Source organism: Pelophylax lessonae (assembly GCF_965119305.1).
Source record: "Pelophylax lessonae genome assembly, chromosome: 9".
NCBI classification, from domain to species: Eukaryota; Metazoa; Chordata; class Amphibia; order Anura; family Ranidae; genus Pelophylax; species Pelophylax lessonae.
Genome location: NC_138776.1, coordinates 261,229,590 through 261,253,251, shown reverse-complemented (window position 1 = coordinate 261,253,251; position 23,662 = coordinate 261,229,590). Strand labels below are relative to the sequence as shown.

General features: G+C 44.1%; 2 protein-coding genes across 2 annotated transcripts in view; both read right to left on the bottom strand.

Annotated features, from left to right (window-relative positions):
• Nucleotides 1-23,662, bottom strand: part of LOC309564419 (uncharacterized protein) — a gene marked incomplete at its 3' end in the record, with an annotated part of 909,898 nt that overhangs the window by 162,394 nt on the left and 723,842 nt on the right.
• The window catches only part of LOC309563482 (uncharacterized protein), a gene marked incomplete at its 5' end in the record, with an annotated part of 31,202 nt that continues 20,915 nt past the window's right edge, over nucleotides 13,376-23,662 (bottom strand). The window contains one exon of the mRNA XM_082267875.1: nucleotides 13,376-14,454. Within this exon, the coding sequence (XP_082124001.1) occupies nucleotides 13,379-14,454 (1,076 nt within the window). The 3' untranslated portion in view covers nucleotides 13,376-13,378. The remainder of the gene's footprint in view (nucleotides 14,455-23,662) is intronic.

The following is a 23,662-nucleotide window of genomic DNA, read 5'->3' as shown; positions in this document are numbered from 1 at the left end:
GAGGTCCTGATTCCTCTATATAGATCTTTATATCACTAGAGGGATCACCAGCTGGAGGGATCACCAACGGGGGGGAAGGAGGTCCTGATTCCTCTATATAGATCTTTACTGGATCTATTACTGAATGTAATATAAAATATTATCTCATTACCTCCTCTGCTGCCAGTTTCAGCAATGTCCCCTCTCTACTTCATCCCAACTCACATCTCATCCAGGGCTTCCTATGAGTGCGTTCCATTTACGAAATGTTGGACTGCCATCTTGTGGTCAATAAAAAATTTGCAACCCTTGTTGTTTTTGAATAGTTGGACCTCTTGCATACAGTGCATTTTTCCTTTGTGTTGCTTACATTATTTCACTTGCATTATATAACTCAACAGTCAATATATACACATATAGAAAGTAGATCTCTTCTTGATGCAACACTTTTTTGGGCAAAGTTATGGATGAAGGGGACTTTTGGGCAAATTTGAGCTGTCGACACAGAGAGGGGTTGCCAGGGAGGCCTAGTGAGTGTCCAACTCAGAAGCCAAGGACTGTTTGATGAAGTTCCCAGAATTAATTAATGTGGGGAGCTGATAGGAGTTCAGGTCCTCACAATAAAAAAGGGTAAGGTAACACCAGGAAAGCGAACCGTGATAGGTAGCAAGCCTAGACCACCTCTATGTGGATGAACTAGACCAGAGAGTTTCTTAAAAAGACAAGGCAGTTTTTAAACTGGTGGCCACAGTAGAGGCATAACCCCAGATTGTGGTGTTGTGTGCAGTTCGAGGAGTGTTCTACCTAGTTGCATAGATTTTTTTCTGTAGTTTAAGTGGTGGAAGATGGAGAAGGTTTGAGCCTTTCAGAAAATGGGGGTTATATGGCCAGAAGAAGGGCAAGGTAGTCCAGATCTTTCGATGGCCTGATCCATCCAGGGTATTAGGGATGGATCTTCTGGCCAGTTCATCCTTTATGCATTCAGAAAATCCCTGCCAGCAAGTAGTGGTAAGGGCTTTGTTGTTCAACCTTGTTTCAAGGTGTGAAATTGGACTGAATTTTGGCCTATGGTCATACCCTCCGGACAAAACCAAAGGAGTTTGCTAGCAGCAGTATTTCTCTTAGGACTCATCAAAAGACTTGTAAAATGTGTCCAGGAAGCAGGTGAGCTTGGAGGTCCTGATGTCTTCACAGTGGAAAGACCCATTCCAAGACTTTACCTAAAGGAAGTAAAAGCATAAAGGCTTGCTTGGAGCAATCGGTACAAAAGTGGTGGGCCAAAAGTTACATTTGAATTGAGTGCGATTTTTATGAATCCACATCATGCTTTATGGTCACCAGAGACCCCCTCACGGAGGTTGCGACCTAGCTATATGCTTATCCCAGGTTGCAGCCCCTAGATTCTCAATGTTCCAACATTTGGAGACTATCCCGCACTGGCAGAAGTGGATGCACATGGGACAATCCTGGTGTGAGCGGCATAGACAGGAAAGGAAACTGGAAGACGGTGGTGGTAAAGAACTAGAACACAAGCCAGGAATAGGGGCAGGTGACAGGCAGGGAAATCCAGGGAGAGAGCCAAGGTCTTTTAATGGTCTGAAGGGGAGGAGCTCTGAGGCAAGTGGAAGCTTTGCTTGGATGTTGGACATACTATATGGGTTCAAATATGTGCGGTCCCATTAAGAGACATGCACCTATCATGTCTTCTGCCGCGGTATCGCAGTAGAAACCCTGAAGCACCCCAGGGAGGGAGGGAGGGGAATTCCTCATGCTGTAGTAATGAAGATGGAAGTAACATATTTGTAAAAAGAAAAAGAGGACTCAGACCAAAATATAAGTATAGAGGTTTCTTGTTTATTTAACAAAATCAAAAAAATGTATTAATGCGCAATAAAACAAATCACTGATGTGAAAATAAATAAGTAAAATTCATAATTTTTCATTGGACCAACGACAAGCCACCATCTTCCATAAAGCAAAATAAAGATCGACAATGAGCAGCATCCAACCAAATGTTTCATTGGTGAAGGATAAATTCTGATTGGCTACTGTAAGTTTCTGCATTTTATTACATTGAGCTTTTCTGCAACTAGTTTACAAAATACATACACATTCATTTATTTATTCGGTAAATTATGAAAATAATATTAACATTTTATTTGATCATCACAATTGTTTAATCAGAAAAAAAGAAAAGTGAACCATCTGCTTGTTCTGCTGCCAAAGTATAGTAAATGTTACAGAATAAAATCAAATCTGAGCTTCCCAAAAACAGAGTTTAGAAAAATAAATTTTTTTAACACATGGTCACACCATGCAAAAGTATTTGATAGATGCCAGAGAACTAAACGACCTAGCAGTTCCCTATATCTCACTGGTGGTAAGATCTCTGGACTCTGTTTCTGGGTTATCCCAACTGCGATAATCTTTTATACTGCAGCTCCTATAGAGGTGCACTACATGAGGGGGCTCGTCCGGGATCTCTAAGCACTAAGGTGTGTGTGCAGTGAACGAGTGACTCCCTCTTTCTCTGATTTATTTTTTAATTATTAAAATAAGATGTGATCTGTCACTGGATTTTATATCATCGGTATCAACGTTCTAATTTCACATTTCATAGTTTTCCTTACTCTGAAATGAAAAAGGATGTTCACATGTATGAATTCTCTGATGTTTACAAAGATTTGCTTCCTCGACAAAAGTTTCCCACACGCTAAACACAAAAAAGAATGCTCTAATATCTGATTTCTCTTTTCTCCTTTCTTCTTTGCCTTTGTGGCTCTTCACCTGTTAAGGTCACACTTGTTAGTAAAACATTTCCCACACTCTCAACATGACAAACAACATTCTCCTGTGTGAATTATCTGTTGGTTTTTAAGGTCTGACCAAAACATTTTTCACACTCTAGACAGTAAAATAAAATAAGCTCAACAGGTCTGCTGAAGGTCTGATTGCAACATTGCCCGCACTCTGAACATGACTAAGCACGTTCACTCATGTGAATTTTCTGGTGTGTAAGAAGACTTCCTTTTTGAGTGAAACTTTTTCCACAATCTGAGCATAAAAAAGGACGCTCACCTGTATGAATTCTCTGGTGTCTAAGAAAGTTTTGCTTCATAGTGAAACATTTCCCACACTCTTGGCATGAGAAAGGACGCTCACCTGTGTGAATTCTCTGGTGAATAATAAGGTTTTCTTTCTCACTGAAACATTTCCCGCACTCTGGACACGAGAAAGGTCGCTCACCCGTGTGAATTCTCTGGTGTTTAAGAAAGTGTTGCTTCATAGTGAAACATTGCCCGCACTCTGAACATGAATAAGGACGCTCGCCCGTGTGAATTTTCTGGTGAGTATGAAGACTTCCTTTTTGAGTGAAACTCTTCCCACAATCTGAACATAAAAAAGGACGTTCACCTGTGTGAATTCTCAGGTGTCTAAGAAGATCTACTTTCTGAGTGTAGCATTTCCCGCACTCGGAACATGGGAAAGGTCGCTCACCGGTGTGAATTCTCTGGTGTTTAAGAAACTGTTGCTTCATAGTGAAACATTTCCCGCACTCTGAGCATGGGAAAGGACGCTCGCCAATGTGAATTCTCTGGTGTATAAGAAGGTTTCCTTTCTCAGTGAAACTTTTCTCACACTCAGAACATGCATAAGGACGCTCACCTGTGTGAATTCTCTGGTGCCTAAGAAGGTTTCCTTTCTGAATAAAACCTTTTCCACACTCCGAGCATGAATAAGGACGATCACCCGTGTGAATTCTCTGGTGTCTACGAAGGTCTTCTCCATGGGAGAAACATTTCCCACACTCTGAACAGGAAAAAGGGCGCTCACCAGTATGAGTTCTCTGGTGCTGAAGAAGTTGTCCTTTAAAAAGAAAACTTTTCCTGCACTCTACACAAGAAAAAGGACGCTCACCTGTGTGAATTTTCTGGTGTCTGAGAAGATCTGCTTTCTGCGTGCAAGATTTCCCGCACTCTGAACATGAATAAGGACGTTCACCCGTGTGAATTTTCTGGTGTGTAAGTAGACTTCCTTTTTGAGTAAAACTTTTCCCGCAATCTGTACATAAAAAGGGACGCTCACCCGTGTGAGTTCTCAGGTGTCTAAGAAGGTCTACTTTCTGAGTGTAACATTTCCCGCACTCTGAACATTCATAGGGACGCTCACCTGTGTGAATCCTCTGATGTTTATGAAGTTTTTCTTTCCGAGCGAAAGCTTTCCCGCACTCAGAACATGAGAAAGGTCGCTCACCCGTGTGAATTCTCTGGTGCATAACAAGTACTTTTTTCTTACTGAAACTTTTCCCGCACTGTGAGCATGAGAAAGGCCGCTCTTCTGTGTGTATTCTGTGGTGTATAAGGAGGTCTCTGTTTTCTGTGAAACATTTCCCACACACCAAACATGAAAATGAACTCTCCTCTGTGTGAACTCCTTCGGGACATAAAGAAGATTCCTGGGAATTAGATGGATCTGTTGATCTGTCAGCACTGTGAGATCTCAGGTGGATTTCTGAAGTCACAGGATGAGATTTATCGGAGGACTCCTTGGGGATGGAGGAATCCATTGATCTCTCCAAAGGGGAAGGTCTGTGATGTATATTTTGGGTGATGGGATTCACTTCTGGAGAATAGTGTGTGATGCCATTATCTTCCACATAATCTTGAGATAGTAAAAGATGTCTTTCTGAGGTAATATTGATATAACGTCCATCTGTTGGAAAACAATTTTTAGAAAATGTTAATTGTCAATATTTAAGTTTTACATTTAAGTGTCACCTATATTGGTCTTTAAGTCAACAGTTCCCCAGGGCTCTGGCAAGGAAATAGAGTCTATTGTAGCACCCAAGTAGAAATACAAAGCAGATAAAGCTTAATACACACCCAAAATGTGTGACAATGATTAACAGTGTTTGTGTATTGATGACATTGTTATGGTGAGGAATCCTCACTATTTGCTGGAAATAATGTTATATTGAGGAATGGAGATGGACCTTTCATATGGTGTACAGTATCTCCTCCTCATTTGTTAGAACATGACGTTATATTGAGGGATGGAGATGGACCTTTCATATAGTGTACAGTATCTCCTCCTCATTTGTTGGGAACATGACGTTATATTGAGGAATGGAGATGGACCTTTCATATAGTGTACAGTATCTCCACCTCATTGGTTGGGAACATGACATTATATTGCCGAAAGGAGAAGGACCTTTCATATGGTGTACAGTATCTCCTCCCCATTTGTTGGGGACATGACGTTATATTGAAGAATGGAGATGGACCTTTCATATGGTGTACAGTATCTCCTCCTCATTTGTTAGAACATGACGTTATATTGAGGAATGGAGATGGACCTTTCATATGGTGTACAGTATCTCCTCCTCATCTGTTGGGAACATGACATTATATTGAAGAATGGAGATGGACCTTTCATATGGTGTACAGTATCTCCTACTCATTTGTTGGGAACATGACATTATATTGAGGAATGGAGATGGACCTTTCATATAGTGTACAGTATCTCCTCCTCATTTGTTGGGAACATGACGTTATATTGAGGAATGGAGATGGACCCTTCATATGGTGTACAGTATCTCCACCTCATTGGTTGGGAACATGACATTATATTGAGGAACGGAGATGGACCTTTCATATGGTGTACAGTATCTCCTCATCATTTGTTGGGAACATGAAATGATATTGAGGAATGGAGATGGACCTATCATTTGGTGTCTTGTATCTCCTCCCCATTTGTTGGGGACATGACATTATATTGAGGAATGGAGATGGACCTATCATTTGGTGTCTTGTATCTCCTCCTCATTTGTAGGAATGCAGATGGGCCTTTCATATAGTGTACAGTATCTCCACCTCATTGGTTGGGAACATGACATTATATTGAGGAACGGAGATGGACCTTTCATATGGTGTACAGTATCTCCTCATCATTTGTTGAGAACATGACGTTATGTTGAGGAATGGAGATGGACCTTTCATATAGTGTACAGTATCTCCTCCCCATTTGTTGGGGACATGACATTATATTGAGGAACGGAGAAGGACCTTTCATATGGTGTACAGTATCTCCACCTCATTGGTTGGGAACATGACATTATATTGCCGAAAGGAGAAGGACCTTTCATATGGTGTACAGTATCTCCTCCTCATTTGTTGGGAACATGACATTATATTGAGGAATGGAGATGGACCTTTCATATGGTGTACAGTATCTCCTCCTCATTAGTTGGGAACATGACATTATATTGAGGAATGGAGATGGACCTTTCATATGGTGTACAGTATCTCCTCCTCATTTGTTGGGAACATGACATTATATTGAGGACAGGAGAAGGACCTTTCATCGTCATGTCCATCTGTTAGAAATAAATATTTGATTAACAAAAGCATTTTTATGGAGATGGACCTTTCATATGGTGTACAGTATCTCCTCCTCATTTGTTGGGAACATGACGTTATATTGAGGAATGGAGATGGACCTTTCATATGGTGTACAGTATCTCCTCCTCATTTGTTGGGAACAGGACGTTATATTGAGGAATGGAGATGGACCTTTCATATGGTGTTCAATATGGAAAGAAACAGCTTTGGGGGGGAATAATGCGTAGTGCGTACCTTACTGGCCCCTGTAAGTACTTACTAGAAGCTGTAGATTTATCACTGCCATGTACCAATAAGCACTACTGGGACTTGCAGTTCTGTAATCACTGGAAATGATGCTGCTCCAGTCACTGTGTGGGACAAATCAAGAAGTGATGTCCCCTTTTGCTTTAGCTTGTTATAGATATGGTGACTTTTACTAATTAAACCATCTTCCCCACTTTGGTGTCTTTCCATTTATAATTCAATCTCATCTTACTGGATGATGTGAAAGTCTGCTAATTCCCATAAACTTTTGGTCAAACGCCATACCTCATATTTTCATAAAAATGAAAATGTGAACTATTTCAGCCTCAATTTTCATTACCTGTGCCGATATCTAGTGAAGATTGCTCCGGGTTATTTTCCATAGTCATCTCCACCTTCTCAGTAGGCTGCTGATCTCCCATCACATACGTCTCTTCTTCTTCCTCTTCTTTTATCTCAGCTTTTATATCAATCAGATCTTTTCCCTAAACCCCAAAAATTATTGAAAATAATGTCTGTAAAAATTATTATTATCAAGAGAGTACATTGAAGAATGTTATCTTAAAAAAAGATTAGAATCTCTTTAATGTTCTAAGTGCTCCATTCTATCTACCTGATGATGATGAGGGATGGTGTGATCTTCCTGTGTGGAATCCCGGGAATACAGAGGATGGGGACATCTCTCTGGTGGGTTCCCATTACTTAATCCATCTGTAGGAAACACACACACTGACTGAATACATTGTTTCTATGTGTTTATCAGATGATGGGGGATCTAGGTGGATCCTCCGTACTGCTCTCTCCTTTACAATAAAGTCTCCTCTTACCCGGTGATGTGAGGGGCGGCTGATTCTCCATCATGACGTCCTTGTAGAGATCCTTGTGTCCTTCTAAATACTCCCACTCCTCCATGGAGAAATAGACAGTGACATCCTGACACCTTATAGGAACCTGACACACACAATGATACAGTCACCATCCAGACACATCCCTTGTCTGTTACTGGATAATGTCCCAGAATTCCCGGCACCGCTCACGTCTCCCGTCAGCAGTTCAGTGATCTTCTTGGTGACTTCTAGAACGTTCTTGTTTCTTCCTATTGTCTTTTTTTTTTGTTGTCAGGGAGAGAGGCACCTTAAAAGCAACCTGGCCACCAAACTATACAGGAGTCTCTATAATAAAAAACTGTGATGTTAGGACACTACCAGAATTATTCCCAGATCTAGAGCAAGTCTATATTTTATTAATAGAGATAAGAGTGATGTCATGTGACCTCCCAGAATCCTCCTCACCTCTCCGCTCAGGTCTGTGTTTTATTAATAGAGATAAGAGTGATGTCATGTGACATCAAAAAGTAACTGCCAATGTTTATCAACAACATTGCTCAGCGCTGACAGAGAGATAAAAACAGAAATTGTATTTTTCTTTTCATTTACACATCAAAGGGATGAACTTTGGTTTGCAAATGAGGTCAATTTAACCACTTATCCTTTTTCTGACAGTATTTTTTGCTAGAAAATTACTTAGAACCCCCAAACATTATATATATATATTTTTTTTTTTTTAAGCAGAGACCCTGGAGAATAAAATGGCGGTCGTTGCAATATTTTATGTCACACTGTATTTCCACAGCAGCCTTTCAAACTCAATTTTTTGGGAGAAAATACACTTCAAAGAATTTAAAGAAAAACTAAAAACAGTAAAGTTAGCCAATTTTTTTGTATAATGTAAAAGATGATGTTACGCCGAGAATCTTGATCTTTATTCTAAGCAAATGAAGCGGGGTTCTCATTTTATCCAGAATCGTGCAGCTCTAATACACAGCACTTCCTGTTTAGTATTACTTAGTGTAGCTGCAAAGGAAGAGGATATTGAGGACTCTGTGTCCGGTCTATAAACCAGAGACTCTGGATGGACAGTTGGGTAAATGGTTCTATATTTAAGATGTATCCGGTCTATAAACCAGAGGCTCTGGATGGACAGTTGAATAAATAGTTCTATATTTAGGATGTATCTGGTCTATAAACCAGAGGCTCTGGATGGACAGTTGGATAAATGGTTCTATATTTAGGATGTATCTGGTCTATAAACCAGAGGCTCTGGATGGACAGTTGGATAAATGGTTCTATATTTAGGATGTATCTGGTCTATAAACCAGAGGCTCTGGATGGACAGTTGGATAAATGGTTCTATATTTAGGGTGTATCCGGTCTATAAACCAGAGGCTCTGGATTGACAGTTGGATAAATGGTTCTATATTTAGGATGTATCCGGTCTATAAACCAGAGGCTCTGGATGGACAGTTGGATAAATGGTTCTATATTTAGGATGCATCCGGTCTATAAACCAGAGGCTCTGGATGGACAGTTGGATAAATGGCTCTATATTTAGGATGTATCCGGTCTATAAACCAGAGGCTCTGGATGGACAGTTGGATAAATGGTTCTATATTTAGGATGTATCCGGTCTATAAACCAGAGGCTCTGGATGGACATTTGGGTAAATGGTTCTATATTAAAAAAGAACGTGGAATATCAACCATAGCAGACGTCACAGTGACTATGGAGAAAGAGGACGGAACATGACAGGGAGGAGGGGGGGTTACTGGGTGTAAATATAAAATAATATCTTATTACCTCTGCTGCCAGTTCCAGCAATGTCTCCTCTCTACTTCCTCCCGACTCACCTCTGACCCTGAACTTCCTTTCACTACCTGACGTCACTTTCTTTCCTTGCGTTCCACTAACGATAAGTCAGACTGCCACCTTGTGGGCAACAAGAAAAAAAATTGCTTCCTTTGTTTGGAAATTAGAGCACTTCCCCATAGTGCATTCTTCCTTCATGTTGCATGCATTATTTTACTTGCATATTATACTTACAGTGCCTTGAAAAAGTATTCACACCCCTTGAAATTTTCTACATTTTGTCATGTTACAACCAAAAATGTAAATGTACTTTATTGGGATTTTATGTGATAGACCGGCACAAAGTAGCACATAATTGTGAAGTGGAAGGAAAATGTTAAATTATACAAATAAATCTGTGAAAAGTGTGTGTGTGTGTGGGGGGGGGGGGACATTTGTATTCAGCCCCCTTTACTCTCATATCCCTAACTAAAATATAGAGGAACCAACTAACTGCCTAATTTCTAAATCGAGTCCACCTGTGTGGAATGTAATCTCAGTATAAATACAGCTGTTCTGTGAAGCCCTCAGAGGTTTGTTAGAAAACCTTACTGAACAAAAAGCATAATGAAGGCCAAGGAACGCACCAGACAGGTCAGGGATAAAGTTGCGGAGCAGGGTTAGGTTATAAAAAAATATCCCAAGCTTTGAACATCTCACGGAGCGCTGTTCAATCCATCATCCAAAAATGGAAAGAGTATGACACAACTGCAACCCTACCAAGACATGGCCGTCCACCTAAACTGACCGGCCGGGCAAGGAGAACATTCATCAGAGAAGCAGCCTAGAGGCCCATGGTAACTCCGGAGGAGCTGCAGAGATCCACAGCTCAGGTGGGAGAATCTGTCCACAGGACAACTATTAGTCGTGCGCTCCACAAATCTGTCCTTTATGGAAGAGTGAGAAGAAGAAAGTCATTGGTGAAAGAAAGCCATAAGAAGTCCTGTTTGCAGTTTGTGAGAAGCCGTGTGGGGGGCACAGCAAACATGTGGAAGAAGGTGCTCTGGTCAGATGAGACGAGGGTTGCCACCCTGTTATTCAAGCCAAATCCGAACACTTTAGTGGTGCACACTGTGCATTTGGTGGTCCTCATTCCTGCACACAGCGCAGAATTTATGTATTGATGTAAAAACGCCATTCTGCACAGGTATAACAAAAGCCCATGATGACGTACTTCCAAGGGTTGTACCTTTCCCAGCCTGGGCTCAGTGGGTTGAATGATGTTGGGTGTCATTCAGCAGTGCACCCAAATTAACTTTTTACCATTTTTTCTATTTAAGTTGTATTGGTAAAAGCCCAACAACCACATCAATACCAGACACTTTTCACTGTGCTTTAATCTAATGGAAATATTTGTAAGGGGGGGGGGGGGCACTGATATAAGGGAACTCTGATCTAATGGGGGGTCTGTAAGGGAGGGTGCTTACAGTATATAAAGGGACTCTAATCTAAATGGGGTCTGTAAGGGGGAGGGGTATATATAGATATAAGGTGACTCTGATATAATGGGGGTCTTTAATGGGTGGTGCTGACTACTGATCTAATGGTTGGTCAGTCCCTTTATATTAGTACCCTCCCTCCCTCCCTTATAGTCCACCCCCCTTAACTCAGAGTCCCCTTATATCAGTGCCCCCCCCCCTTACAGACCCCAATAGATTTGAGTCTGGTGAAGGGGGGGGGGTGACAGAGAGAGAGGGGGCTAACCGAGAGAGAGAGGGTGACAGAGAGTGGGGGGTGAGAGAGAAGGGGTCAGAGAGAGAGAGAGAGGAGTGGCGACAGAGAAAGGGGTGAGAGAGAAGGGACAGAGAGAGAGAGGCGACAAAGAGAGGGATGAAAGAGAGTGGGGGTGAGAGAGCGGCAACAGAAAGAGGAGTGACTGAGGGGGGGGGTGAGAGAGAGAGACCCCTACTCTGTCTGCAGCCCCTCTTTTGCCCCAGTCCCTGTCTGCGGGAAGGTGTGTGTAATGATCAGTATAGTACCTTCCATGTCAGGAGCAGGCAGAACCCATTTTCGTGGTCATGGAAGTGCTCTGCAGCGGATCTCTGTGAGGTGAAGCGGTCCCTGACTGCCTGCTCCTCCCGCCTGTCCTTTTTCTCTGGTCCCCTGGTCAGCCTGTCCTTCGGCCTGGGAGCAGAGAGGAAGTTGAAGGAGTCTAGGGGTTCCAGGCTTTGGCAGGTGCCGGGGATGCTGTGCCCGCATCTTCAGAGGTCTTTTCCCTCCTGGGCTATCGGTGCTTGCCCCACCCTCTCTGCTCTCCTTTCCGGCAGCCTCTGTTCCCTGGGCCGCCCTCTCACACTGTGGTAATGGCAGCTGGAGCCGGGATGTCATCTTGCGGCCTTCGCTGTCCCGTTCTTTGAACCTGCTCTCACCGGACCAGGCCCCTCCACAACCAGGCTTTCATGCAGTGCCCTGCAGCTCCCTGAGCCCCTACATTAATCCAGCCATGGCGAAGGGACATTTTACCGTTTTTGCCCCCCAGCTTGGTGCCCGAAGTCGGCTGCCTGTGCTGCCTTATGGCGGCACCATCTCTGTGTCGGGGTTTCAGGAGAAAAGTGTTAAAACCAGACTGTGGGACCAATGTCCCTGTAACAGAAGCCGGTTACCGGCTTTCTTCCTTTCTCCCCATACTGTCAGTGTGAGGAGAAAAAAAAGCCGATAACCGGCTTCTGTTTACTTCCATGATCAACTGTCATTGGCTGACAGCTAATCACGTGGTAAAGGGCCATCATGTGGTTGGCCCCTTACCCTGTTCTCGGATTAGCTGAGTCCGAAGGATTCGACAGTCACAAAGTGCTCCACCGCACGGGCGCGCGATCATGGGAGGACGTCCATAGACACCCTCCCGGCACCGGAAGCCCGCACTGTAGCCATCTTTCGGGTATAGTGCGGGCGGAAAGTGGTCAATAAAAGTGGGCCATCTGGCCCTCAAACAGAGTTGCTGTCGGAAGATTCAAAGAAGATACGCACTCACATGTGTTCGTTTTAAATACTTTATTTGAATACAGTTTGTGGGGTTGTATTTGGATTCATGTGTATACAAGCCGTTCAATGCAGAATCGTGTCCAGTTGACTTCAATGCTCAAACGCTCCCTATTGACTTCGATGCAAAAAATATAAAAACGCCCCCTATTGACTTCAATGCAAAAACGCCCCCAATTGACTTCAATGCAAAATCACGTTTCATTGACTTTAAAGCTTCAAAGCAAAATCTCGCCCTAGTCACTTTAATGACAAAATCGCACCCCATGGACTTCAACACAAAAACGACAGCCACATAAATTACATTTAAAACTTTTTTTAAAAAAAAACTGTCCATTTCAGTTTTTGGCCAAGTACCTCCTGAATTTTAAATTTCGGTCCAAATTTTTCTTTTCGGTGCACCACTAGTACTTACTGATCTACTGCCAATGCGGTATAACAGATAGCGCAAAGTCCTGTATGGGAAAACGGTAAGCAGTTACCAACCAAAAGATTTATTGGTGAAAGACAAACAAACTCTGATTGGCTGCTGTAGGTTTCTGCATTCTCTGTTTGTCAACGGCATCGGCAGGCGTGTGTTTTCTAAGTCTAATCAGATTTTTATCATGTCTAAAAAGTGTCCCGCACTCTGATCATAAAAAAAAAAAAAAAAAGACTTTGTACCCTTTTCTGTTTAATAAAATGTGCTTCCTTAGCAAAACTTTGAAATTAAAGAACACTCACATGTGTGACTTCCCTGATGCGTAACACGTTTCGCTTCCTCAATTTTTTAATCCATTCCAAAAATGAGAAAAGGATGAGAAAACTTCAGATGTCACAGAAGGTGTTTAACAAGACCTCAAATTTATTCTCCAGTCTTTAAGATCACTTTCTGAGTGCAACATTTAACGCACTTTGAAATTAGAGAACACTCACATGTGTGACTTCCCTGATGCGTAACACGTTTTGCTTCCTCAATTTTTTTGTGCATTCCAAAAACGAGAAAATGATGAGAAAATTTCAGATGTATAAGAAGGTGTTTAACAAGACCTCAAATTTATTCTCTAATCTTTGAGATCACTTTCCCGCACTTTGAACATGAAAAAATGGTCACTCACCCATGTGAATTCTCTGGTGTTTACTCAGGTGCTGTTTTATAGTGAAACATTTCCCGCACTCTAAGCATGAGAAAGGACGCTCACCTGTATGAATTCTCTGGTGCACATTAAGTTTTCCTTTCTCTCTAAAACATTTCCCGCACTCTGAACACGCATAAGGACGCTCGCCCGTGTGAATTCTCTGGTGTGTACGAAGGTTATCTCTCCCATTGAAACTTTTTCCACACTCTGAACATACGAAGGGGCGCTCGCCAGTGTGAATTCTCTGGTGTGAAAGAAATTTTTCTTTCCGCACAAAACGTTTCCCACACTCTGAACATGCAAAAGGATAATCACCCGCGTGCTTTCTCTGGTGATAAGTGAGGCTTATTTTATGACTGAAAGATTTCCCACACTCTGCACATGAATAAGGACGCTCACCCGTGTGAGTTCTCTGGTGTGAAAGAAGTTTGACTTTCCGAGAGAAACTTTTCCCGCACTCAGAACATGAAAAAGGGCGCTCTCTTGTGTGAACTATCAGATGTTTATGGAGGTCTCCTTTATAGGTGAAACGTTTCCCACACTCTGAACATGAGAAAGGGCGCTCACCAGTGTGAATTATGAGATGTTTACGGAGGTCTCCTTTATAGGTGAAACATTTCCCACACTCTGAACATGAGAATGGACGCTCTCCAGTGTGGATTATCAGATGTCTTTGGAGGCCTCCTTTATTAGTAAAACATTTCCCACACTCTGAACATGAGAAAGGACGTTCTCCAGGGTTAATTCTTTGGTGTGTCAGCAGGTCTGCTTTCTGAGTGGAACAATTCTTGGGAACGGATGTAGCTGTGGATCGATCCGCACTGTGAGAACTTAGATGGATATCTGAAGTCATAGGATTGGATTTCTTAGAAGAGCCTTCAGGTTTAGGAGGATCCATTGATGTCTGTATATGGCGAGGTCTGTGATGTATATTTTGAGGAATGGGATTCACTCCCGGAGAATATTGTGTGATGCCATTTTCTTCTGTATTATAATCCTGAGATGAAATCTGATGCCCCGTTGACGTATTTTGGACATAATGTCCATCTGTGGACAGAAAATTATATATTGCATGAATTAGGTATTTTTCATATTTTGTATTCAGAAGTCATAGATGCTCTGGTCTACCAGCCACAAATTTCATAGAGCTTAGACCTGCGTCCAGGAAAAACGACAACGTCTAAATATTAGTAACAATCACGAGTATAAAATAAACCCAAACCAAATGTAGCACCCGATATACAGTGCTTGTGCATTAATGAGATTGTCATGGTAAAGAATGGAGATGGACCTTTCATACGGTGTACAGTATCTCCTCCTCAATTGTTGGAAACTAGGGCTGGAACTAACGATTATTTTGTCTGTCGACTAATCTAGCGATTATTTTTCCGATTAGTCGACTAATCTAACGATTATTTTTATTTATTTTTTTTCCTTAATTGAGTGATCTTTTTTTGATTAGCTAATTAATCCTTTGAATAACAAAAAGTACAGACCCCTCAGTAAGCCCCCTCCCAGTACAGACCCCTCAGTAAGCCCTCCCACCTAGTACAGACCCCTCAGTAAGCCCCCTCCCAGTACAGACCCCTCAGTAAGCCCTCCCACCTAGTACAGACCCCTCAGTAGGCCCCCTCCCAGTACAGACCCCTCAGTAAGCCCCCCCTCCCAGTACAGACCCCCTCAATGAGCCCCTTCTCCCAGTACAGACGCCTCAGTAAGCCGCCCCTCCCAGTACAGACCCCTCAGTAAGCCCCCCCAGTACAGACCCCTCAGTAAGCCCCCCTCCCAGTATAGACCCCTCAGTAACTCCCCCCTCTCAGTACAGACTCCTCAGTAAGCTCCCCCAGTACAGACCCCTCAGTAAGCCCCCCCCCAGTACAGTACCCTCAGTAAGCCCCCTCCCAGTACAGACCCCTCAGTAAGCCCTCCCACCTAGTACAGACCCCTCAGTAAGCCCCCTCCCAGTACAGACCCCTCAGTAAGCCCTCCCACCTAGTACAGACCCCTCAGTAAGCCCCCTCCCAGTACAGACCCCTCAGTAAGCCCCCTCCCAGTACAGACCTCTCAGTAAGTCTCCTCCCAGTACAGACCCCTCAGTAAGCCCCCCCTCCCAGTACAGACCCCTCAGTAAGCCCCCTCCCAGTACAGACCCCTCAGTAAGCCCTCCCACCTAGTACAGACCCCTCAGTAAGCCCTCCCACCTAGTACAGACCACTTAGTAAGCCCCCCTCCCAGTGTAGACCCCTCAGGCTCACCTGCGATCACATGATGCTGCTGGAGTGGGAGGGATCATCGGCGTTGGCGGCAGTCTGCAGCCACAGAGAATCAGCTCAGTTGATGCCCAGGCGCAGCCGCCCCGGGACGTCATGCCGCTCACAGCGGCTGACGTAGAAGAGTCAGACACTTTGGACTGGAGCGCAGCGGGGGCCGGGGGTGGGGCAGTGCAGCCTGCAGCGGCCCCAATCAATGCAGCGGCTTGGCTGGCAATGCGAACGGGGCGTGTGACATCACGCGTGACGCGTCGACGCCTTTCACGCACGTCGACGAATTTACGTAGTCGACGAGTCGTTGCAGCCCTATTGGAAACATGACGTTATATTGAGGAATGGAGATGGACCTTTCATATGGTGTACAGTATCTCCTCCTCATTTGCTGGGAACATTGGGCAGTGTGGCATATATGATTGCCTTCTCCCGATGAAGACTAGATATAAAGCTTTCATGAAGTATACAATACATAGCCAGGTGGGGTAGGTACATCAATGATGTTCTGTTAGTGTTTAAGGATCAACTGCTGCTTTGAATTTTGTTTTATTTTAGATGAGTTTGACAGACATATACCCTCCTTCACCCGATACAGCAATATATACTTTATACTCACAAATGTAAAATGAAAATGTAAATGGATTTTGCATCTAATATTTATTACTTACGCATGCCAATGTAAAGGGAAGATTCCTCCTGTTTACTTTCCATAACCATTTTCCCCTCCTCCATAGACTGCTGATCTCCACTCACCAACGTCTCTTCTTCTTCCTCCTTAACCACAAGTTTTAGGTCTTTCAGTTCTTCACACTGAACCTCAAAGATGATACAACATTTGTAAAAAAAGAAAAAAAAAAAAAAGAAGCTACATAGAAGAATGTCATCTCAAAGCTTGGAATACATTGTTAGGTCTAAAAGCTCAGTCCAAGAAGTGTTGAGTCAAAGGCTTAAGAGTGCGGTAAGCAGTGGTGCTGTTTGGTGGACCATCCGCCGGCGCCATATATTGTTTTTAGCACGGATCACCACACGTGGCACTTGGTATTATTAGCACTTGGCACTTTATGCAGATGTATGATATATGACACTTTTAATGTGGTACACTGAGCACAGCCCAGGTTAAACCTATTGATGTTTTTAACGGCACGTAGCACTTTCTTTGTATTGATTGCACTACATGCACTTTTATAGCACATAAAGCACATATTTGCACAATACTAATTTAAAAGTGGTAGCGCCGGGTCCAACATTTCTTGCATTTTCCCTAAAAGCTCAGTCGCACCTACCTGATGATGGTGAGGGATGGTGTGACCTTCCTGTGTGGAATCCTGGGAATACAGAGGACGAGGACATCTCTCTGGTGGGTTCCCATTACTGGATCCATCTGTAGGAAACACACACACTGACTGAATACATTGTTTCTATGTGTTTATCAGATGATGGGGGATCTAGGTGGATCCTCCGTACTGCTCTCTCCTTTACAATAAAGTCTCCTCTTACCCGGTGATGTGAGGGGCGGCTGATTCTCCATCATGACGTCCTTGTAGAGATCCTTGTGTCTCAAGTGCAGTTGATGCAATATAGTCTCTAAAAAGAAAAGTTTAGAGCAATTGTGATTTTGTTCTGTGCGAAAAGAGCGCCTAAAGATGTGACCACTATAAAAAAAAAATAAGATAGAAAGATGTGTATGTGAGCTCCTTATCGAACAGTGATGACAGCCAACAACCCAATGGCAATGTTGCGGAAAATGTTTCTATATTTAGGATATATCCGGTCTATAAACCAGAGGCTCTGGATGGACAGTTGGGTAAATGGTTCTATATTTAGGATGTATCCGGTCTATAAACCAGAGGATCTGGATGAACAGTTGGGTAAATGGTTCTATATTTAGGATGTATCTGGTCTATAAACCAGAGGCTCTGGATTGACAGTTGGATAAATGGTTCTACATTTAGGATGTATCTGGTCTATAAACCAGAGGTTCTGGATGGACAGTTGGATAAACGGCTCTATATTTAGGATGTATCCAGTCTATAAACCAGAGGATCTGGATGGAGAGTTGGATAAATGGTTCTATATTTAGGATGCATCTGGTCTATAAACCAGAAGCTCTGGATGGACAGTTGGGTAAATGGTTCTATATTTAGGATGTATCCGGTCTATAAACCAGAGGATCTGGATGAACAGTTGGGTAAATGGTTCTATATTTAGGATGTATCTGGTCTATAAACCAGAGGCTCTGGATTGACAGTTGGATAAATGGTTCTACATTTAGGATGTATCTGGTCTATAAACCAGAGGTTCTGGATGGACAGTTGGATAAACGGCTCTATATTTAGGATGTATCCAGTCTATAAACCAGAGGATCTGGATGGAGAGTTGGATAAATGGTTCTATATTTAGGATGCATCTGGTCTATAAACCAGAGGATCTGGATGGAGAGTTGGATAAATGGTTCTATATTTAGGATGTATCCAGTCTATAAATCAGAGGCTCTGGATGGACAGTTGGACAAATGGTTCTATATTAAAAAAGAACGTGGACTATCAACCATAGCAGACGTCACAGTGACTATGGAGAAAGAGGACGGAACATGACGGGGGGGGGGGGAGGGGGGTTACTGGGTGTAAATATAAAATAATATCTTCTTACCTCCTCTACTGCCAGTTCCAGCAATGTCTCCTCTCTACTTCCTCCCGACTGACCTCTGACCCGGAACTTCCTGTCAGGACCTGACGTCACTTTCTTTCCTTGTGTTCCACTAACGATAAGTCAGACTGCCACCTTGTGGGCAACAAAAAGTAAATTGCATCCTTTGTTGGGAAATTGGAGCACTTCCCCATAGTGCATTCTTCCTTTATGTTGTGTGCATTATTTTTTTTCTTGCATATTATACAGAGCCTTTAAAAAGTATTCAAACCCCTTGAAATTGTCCACATTTTGTCATGTTACAACCAAAAATGTGAATGTATTTATTGGGATTTTATGTGATAAACCGACAAATTATGAAGTGGAAGGAAAATGATAAATTGTTTTACAAATAAATCTGTAAAAAGTGTGGCGTGCATTTGTATTCACCCCCCTCTACTCTGATACCCCTAACTAAAATCTAATGGAACCAAATGTTCAAAAGTCACCTAATTAGTAAATAGAGTCCACCTGTGTGTAATTTGTTCTCAGTATAAATAAAGCTGTTCTGTGAAGCCCTCATGGGTTTGTTAGAGAACCTTAGTGAACAAACAGCATCCTAAAGGCCAAGGAACACACCGGACAGGTCAGGGATAAAGTTGTGGAGAAGTTTAAAGCAGGGTTAGGTTATAAAAAAATATCTCAAGCTTTGACCATCTCACGGAGCACTGGTCAATTCATCATCGGAGAATGGAAAGAGTATGGCACAACTCCAAACCTACCAAGACATGGCCGTCCACCTAAACGGACCGGCCGGGCAAGGAGAGCATTCATTAGAGAAGCACCCAAGAGGCCCATGGTAACTCTGGAGGAACTGCAGAGATCCACAGCTCAGATGGGAGAATCTGTCCACAGGACAACTATTAGTCATGCGCTCCACAAATCTGCCCTTTATGGAAGAGTGGCAAGAAGAAAGCCATTGGTGAAAGAAACCCATAAGAAATCCTGTTTGCAGTTTGTGAGAAGCCATGTGGGGGACACAGCAAACATGTGGAAGAAGGTTCTCTGGTCAGATGAGACGAGGGTTGCCACCCTGTTCTTCAAGCCAAACCCCAACACTTAAGTGGTGCACACTGTGCATTGGGTGGTCCTTACTCCTGCACACAGCGCAGAATTTATGTATTGATGTAAAAGCGCCATTCTGCACAGGTATAATAAAAACCCATGATGACGTACCCCCAAGGGTTGTACCTTTGACAGCCTGGGCTCAGTGGTTTGAATGATGTTGGGTGTCATTCAGCAGTGTACCCAAATTAAATTTTTACCATTGTTTCCATTAAAGTTCTATTTATTAAAGCCCAACAACAACATCAATGCCGGACACTTTTCACCATGCTCTAATCCAATGGGGGTCTTTAAACAGGGGGGCGGGGGCATGATATAAGGGAACTCTGAGCTATTGGGGAGTCTCTAAGGGGGGTGCTTATATAAAGGGACTCTAATCTGAATGGGGTCTGAAGGGGGGAGGGGTTGCTGATATAAGAGGGAGAGAGAGAGGGGCAACAGAGAGAGAGAAGGGGTTAAAGATAGGGGGGTGAGAGAGAGAGGGGAGTAAAAGAGGGGCAACAGAGAGAGGAGTGACAGAGGGGGTGAGCGACAGAGGGGCAGCAGAGAGAGGGGGTCAGAGACAGAGAGAAGGGCTCAAATAAAGAGAGAGGGGTGTTAGAAAGAGAGGGGTGACAGAGAGAGGGGGGAGGGGAGGAGTGATTGAGGGGGGGGGGTTAGTGAGAGAGGGGCAGCAGAGAGAAGGGGTCAAAAAGAGAGAGTGGTGTTAGAAAGAGAGGGGTGACAGAGAGAGGGGGGGAAAGGAGCGATTGAGGGGGAAGGTCAGAGAGAGAGGGAGAGGGTGGGTGAGAGAGAGAGACCCCTAGCCCTGTCTGCAGCCCCTCTTTTGCCCCTATGTCCCAGTCCCTGTCTGCGGGAAGGTGTGTGTAATGATCAGTATAGTACCTTCCATGCCAGGAGCAGGCAGAACACATTTTCGTGGTCATGGAAGTGCTCTGCATCGGATCTCTGTGAGGTGAAGCGGTCCCTGACTGCCTGTTCATCCCACCTGTCCTTTTTATCTGGTCCCCTGGTCAGCCTGTCCTTCGGGCCTGGGAGCAGAGAGGAAGTTGAAGGAGTCTAGGGGTTCCAGGCTCTGGCAGGTGCCGGGGTTGCTGTGCCCGCATCTTCAGAGGTCTTTGTGTCGGTCTACCACATAAAATCCCAATAAAATACATTTATGTTTTTGGTTGTAACATGACAAAATGTGGAAAATTTCAAGGGGTGTAAATACTTTTTCAAGGTACTGTAGCTAGCTTTCAGAACAGGCTGTGCATGAAGGGGTTTCCTATTTGATTTTGAATAATGCTGTGATCTGTGAGGAGGGACTTGGGAGGTTTGGTTGTAGGTGTGACCGGGCTGGATTGAACGCTAATTAGAATGTATTCCATCCCACCCACCATGAGAGCTGTGAAGGAAGTTACATCATTTGCACGTTCTCAAAGACTACAGAGGAGAGTGTTTTAGGCTAGAGATGCAGCAGGAAGGGTCTCAGTCTACAACAGGCTTTACAGAGTGTCACATGGTACAAAGCCACAACTAAACCCAGAATATCAAAGGATCCGCAGATAACAGAGCAACATGGTACAGAGGTCTGATCTATGCTGGGATTGATCATTCCATTCAGTTCTAGCGAAAACAAATGTACCACCCTCCTAGTCAGGTGCTAGTTAGAAAGCATAGTTATAAGCTCTGTCTGCTTGACAGCAGAGCAGCAGGCAAATCTATGTGCTCCCTGCTTCACAGGGAGCAAGAACAGTTAGTTAGGCCCGTTACATGTGTCCAGGGTGTGATTCATCTGGGCTGAGGGAGTGTCCCCACTGTGTCCAATGGGGAGGCCTGTTGGACAGTAGAGGAAACCCAGCCAGTGACACACAGGCTTTTATAGCTATCTCAGTGGGTTGGTACAGACAAGTGGTGCATCCTGGGATATGCTATAAAACCCAAGGACACATGTGGCAGGGGATCTTTGGGCGGGAAGCCAGGTCCCGGAAGGAGGGTGATGGCTGTCTCTCCCTCTTTTTGCTGTGGAAGGTGGTCCGAGCCAGGATGCATGCAGGTAGTACGTGCCGGGGAGCGGCCACCTGGTGCATTGAAGACTGCAGCGGCAGAGATTAAGTCTGCTCCAAAACAGGCAGAGGGGAGTAGATGGCTAGCGGTGACCGGGGTCGCAAGTGTGAGCAGCGAGGAGCAGGCCGGGTTCAATGATGTGGGGTCTCCCAACTTCCAGCATCGGTTTGGATCCTTAGAGGAGGGATTAGATGTCTGGAAGTCAGAAGAAGAGACTGAATGGGACTGGGGGTCCGAAGATCGGGGCAGTCCAGTCATTCTAGGCCCACCTGATGAGGAGACTAGGGATTCTGTGGCTCTTGGTCAGTGCGCCAAGAATCTGGGGTTCTGTGAGGCCTATTCTAATCGGGTCCTGGATTTATCCCCACCAAGAAGCTATGCCCGGGCTCGGGATCAAAATGAGGCCTATGCCTCCCTCATCCAGAGAGTGGAGACCCTATACTTTCCACCTGGGAGAGGGAACCGACAAACCCTCCCCAGACTTTCCGGAATGCAATGCAAGATCCAAAAGAAGGTGGCACTGGAGTTCTGGTTATCGGACTATCCATATGCCCCACGGGAGGTCATGCTGGAGATAGAGTCCAGAAGAGAAGCATGGTGTGATGAAGCTGTGTGGAATTTTCTCTTCATCCCAAAGCCCCACCGCAACCAGTACAAGTTGGAGTTATGGAAGACCTTCCAGTTGGTGAAGGCAAACTGGAACCATGGGCGTGCTATCCATGTAGACCGGGTGGAAGTCCGCCGCCCAGATGAATCTGGCTAGGCTTGGTCGATCTCAGTGCAGGATAAAGAGGGGAAAGTTGTACGAATCCCCCATCCGGATTATTACTGCTAAAACAGAATGCTGACTTTTATCAAGGCTGGCTAGCCTAAAGTTGTTGCACAAGTTCAAGTGCAGTTGCTGTTAGGGTTCAAGCCCTATTCCCATTACCTCTTCCCCTTCTATCCTTACGAGAAGGGTTAAAGAGTTTACGAAAGAAAAAAAACAAACACCACCACTGCTAAGTGGAACCACCAGAGGGCCACCCCACCTATTTTCTAACAAACAAAAGGGACTGTGACAGTACTATTGAGGAGATCCTTTGGGCAATCGGGCCAGGATCATGCCGCATCTGGGGTACTTTGGGCCAATGAGGAAGCATCTTTGCAGAGAGACTCTGTTTTAAAATGCCTTTCAGAGATCCTACTGGGCCAACAGGCCTGAAAATTGAACTTTTGAAGGGTTGCTACTGAGAAGAAGAGTGGCAGCCTAAGAGTTTTTTTTTGGTGTTTTTGGCCGGGGGGGGGGGGGGGGGTGCCCTGGTGCAAGGGGCCCCTGAAGAGACTGTTACTTTTTACAGGTCAGACAGGCTGCTCTGGCTCCAGCAAAAAGTCCTGTTTAAAAAGACGTGTTGCCTCGGTGCTGCAGGTGTGGAAGACGCTGCAGGCACTGGACGAGTGGACTCTACACGTCTTTGTGACCTTGTGGGTGTGGAAAATGATAGACAGTTAGTGACAGGGTTTGGCCATCACCTTGAAGGAGTGCGACTGAACGCCAGGTCAAGATGGATCATCTATCAAAGTCCTTGCTATGGATGCGGGGTGAGAAGGTCGCCTCTTCGGGGAGGGCCTTCTCACCGCATTAAGTCAGGAAATGTGCTTGTTAAAATGTAATTGCAGATGTGCCTAATTCTATTTCTTTTGCAGGTTACCTGAAGAAAATAGATTGCTAGTTAGTTAGGATGTTATGCTCACTCGCCAAACGAAGTTTCGTTTGGTGTGGGGCGCATTATGCTAATGCACTTTGATTTGTATCATATTTTGTATAGCAGATATATCTATTTTTCTACGTAAATTATTGATTGTACATTTGTTCTTTCCTTTTTCAGGTTTGTGGGATACTCCATTGTTTTTTTGGTAGCAATTTTTATAGGGAGTGGCTGCCCCGGAGCCAATAGAACATAGAAACATAGAATGTGTCGGCAGATAAGAACCATTTGGCCCATCTAGTCTGCCCAATATATCTGAATCCTATGAATAGTCCCTGGCCCTATCTTATATGAAGGATAGCCTTATGCCTATCCCATGCATGCTTAAACTCCTTTACTGTATTTGCAGCTACCACTTCTGCAGGAGCAATGGGGACATGGCTCGGTTTGGTGGGGGGTGGATGTAACACCCTCCTAGACAGGTGCTAGTTAGAAAGCATAGTT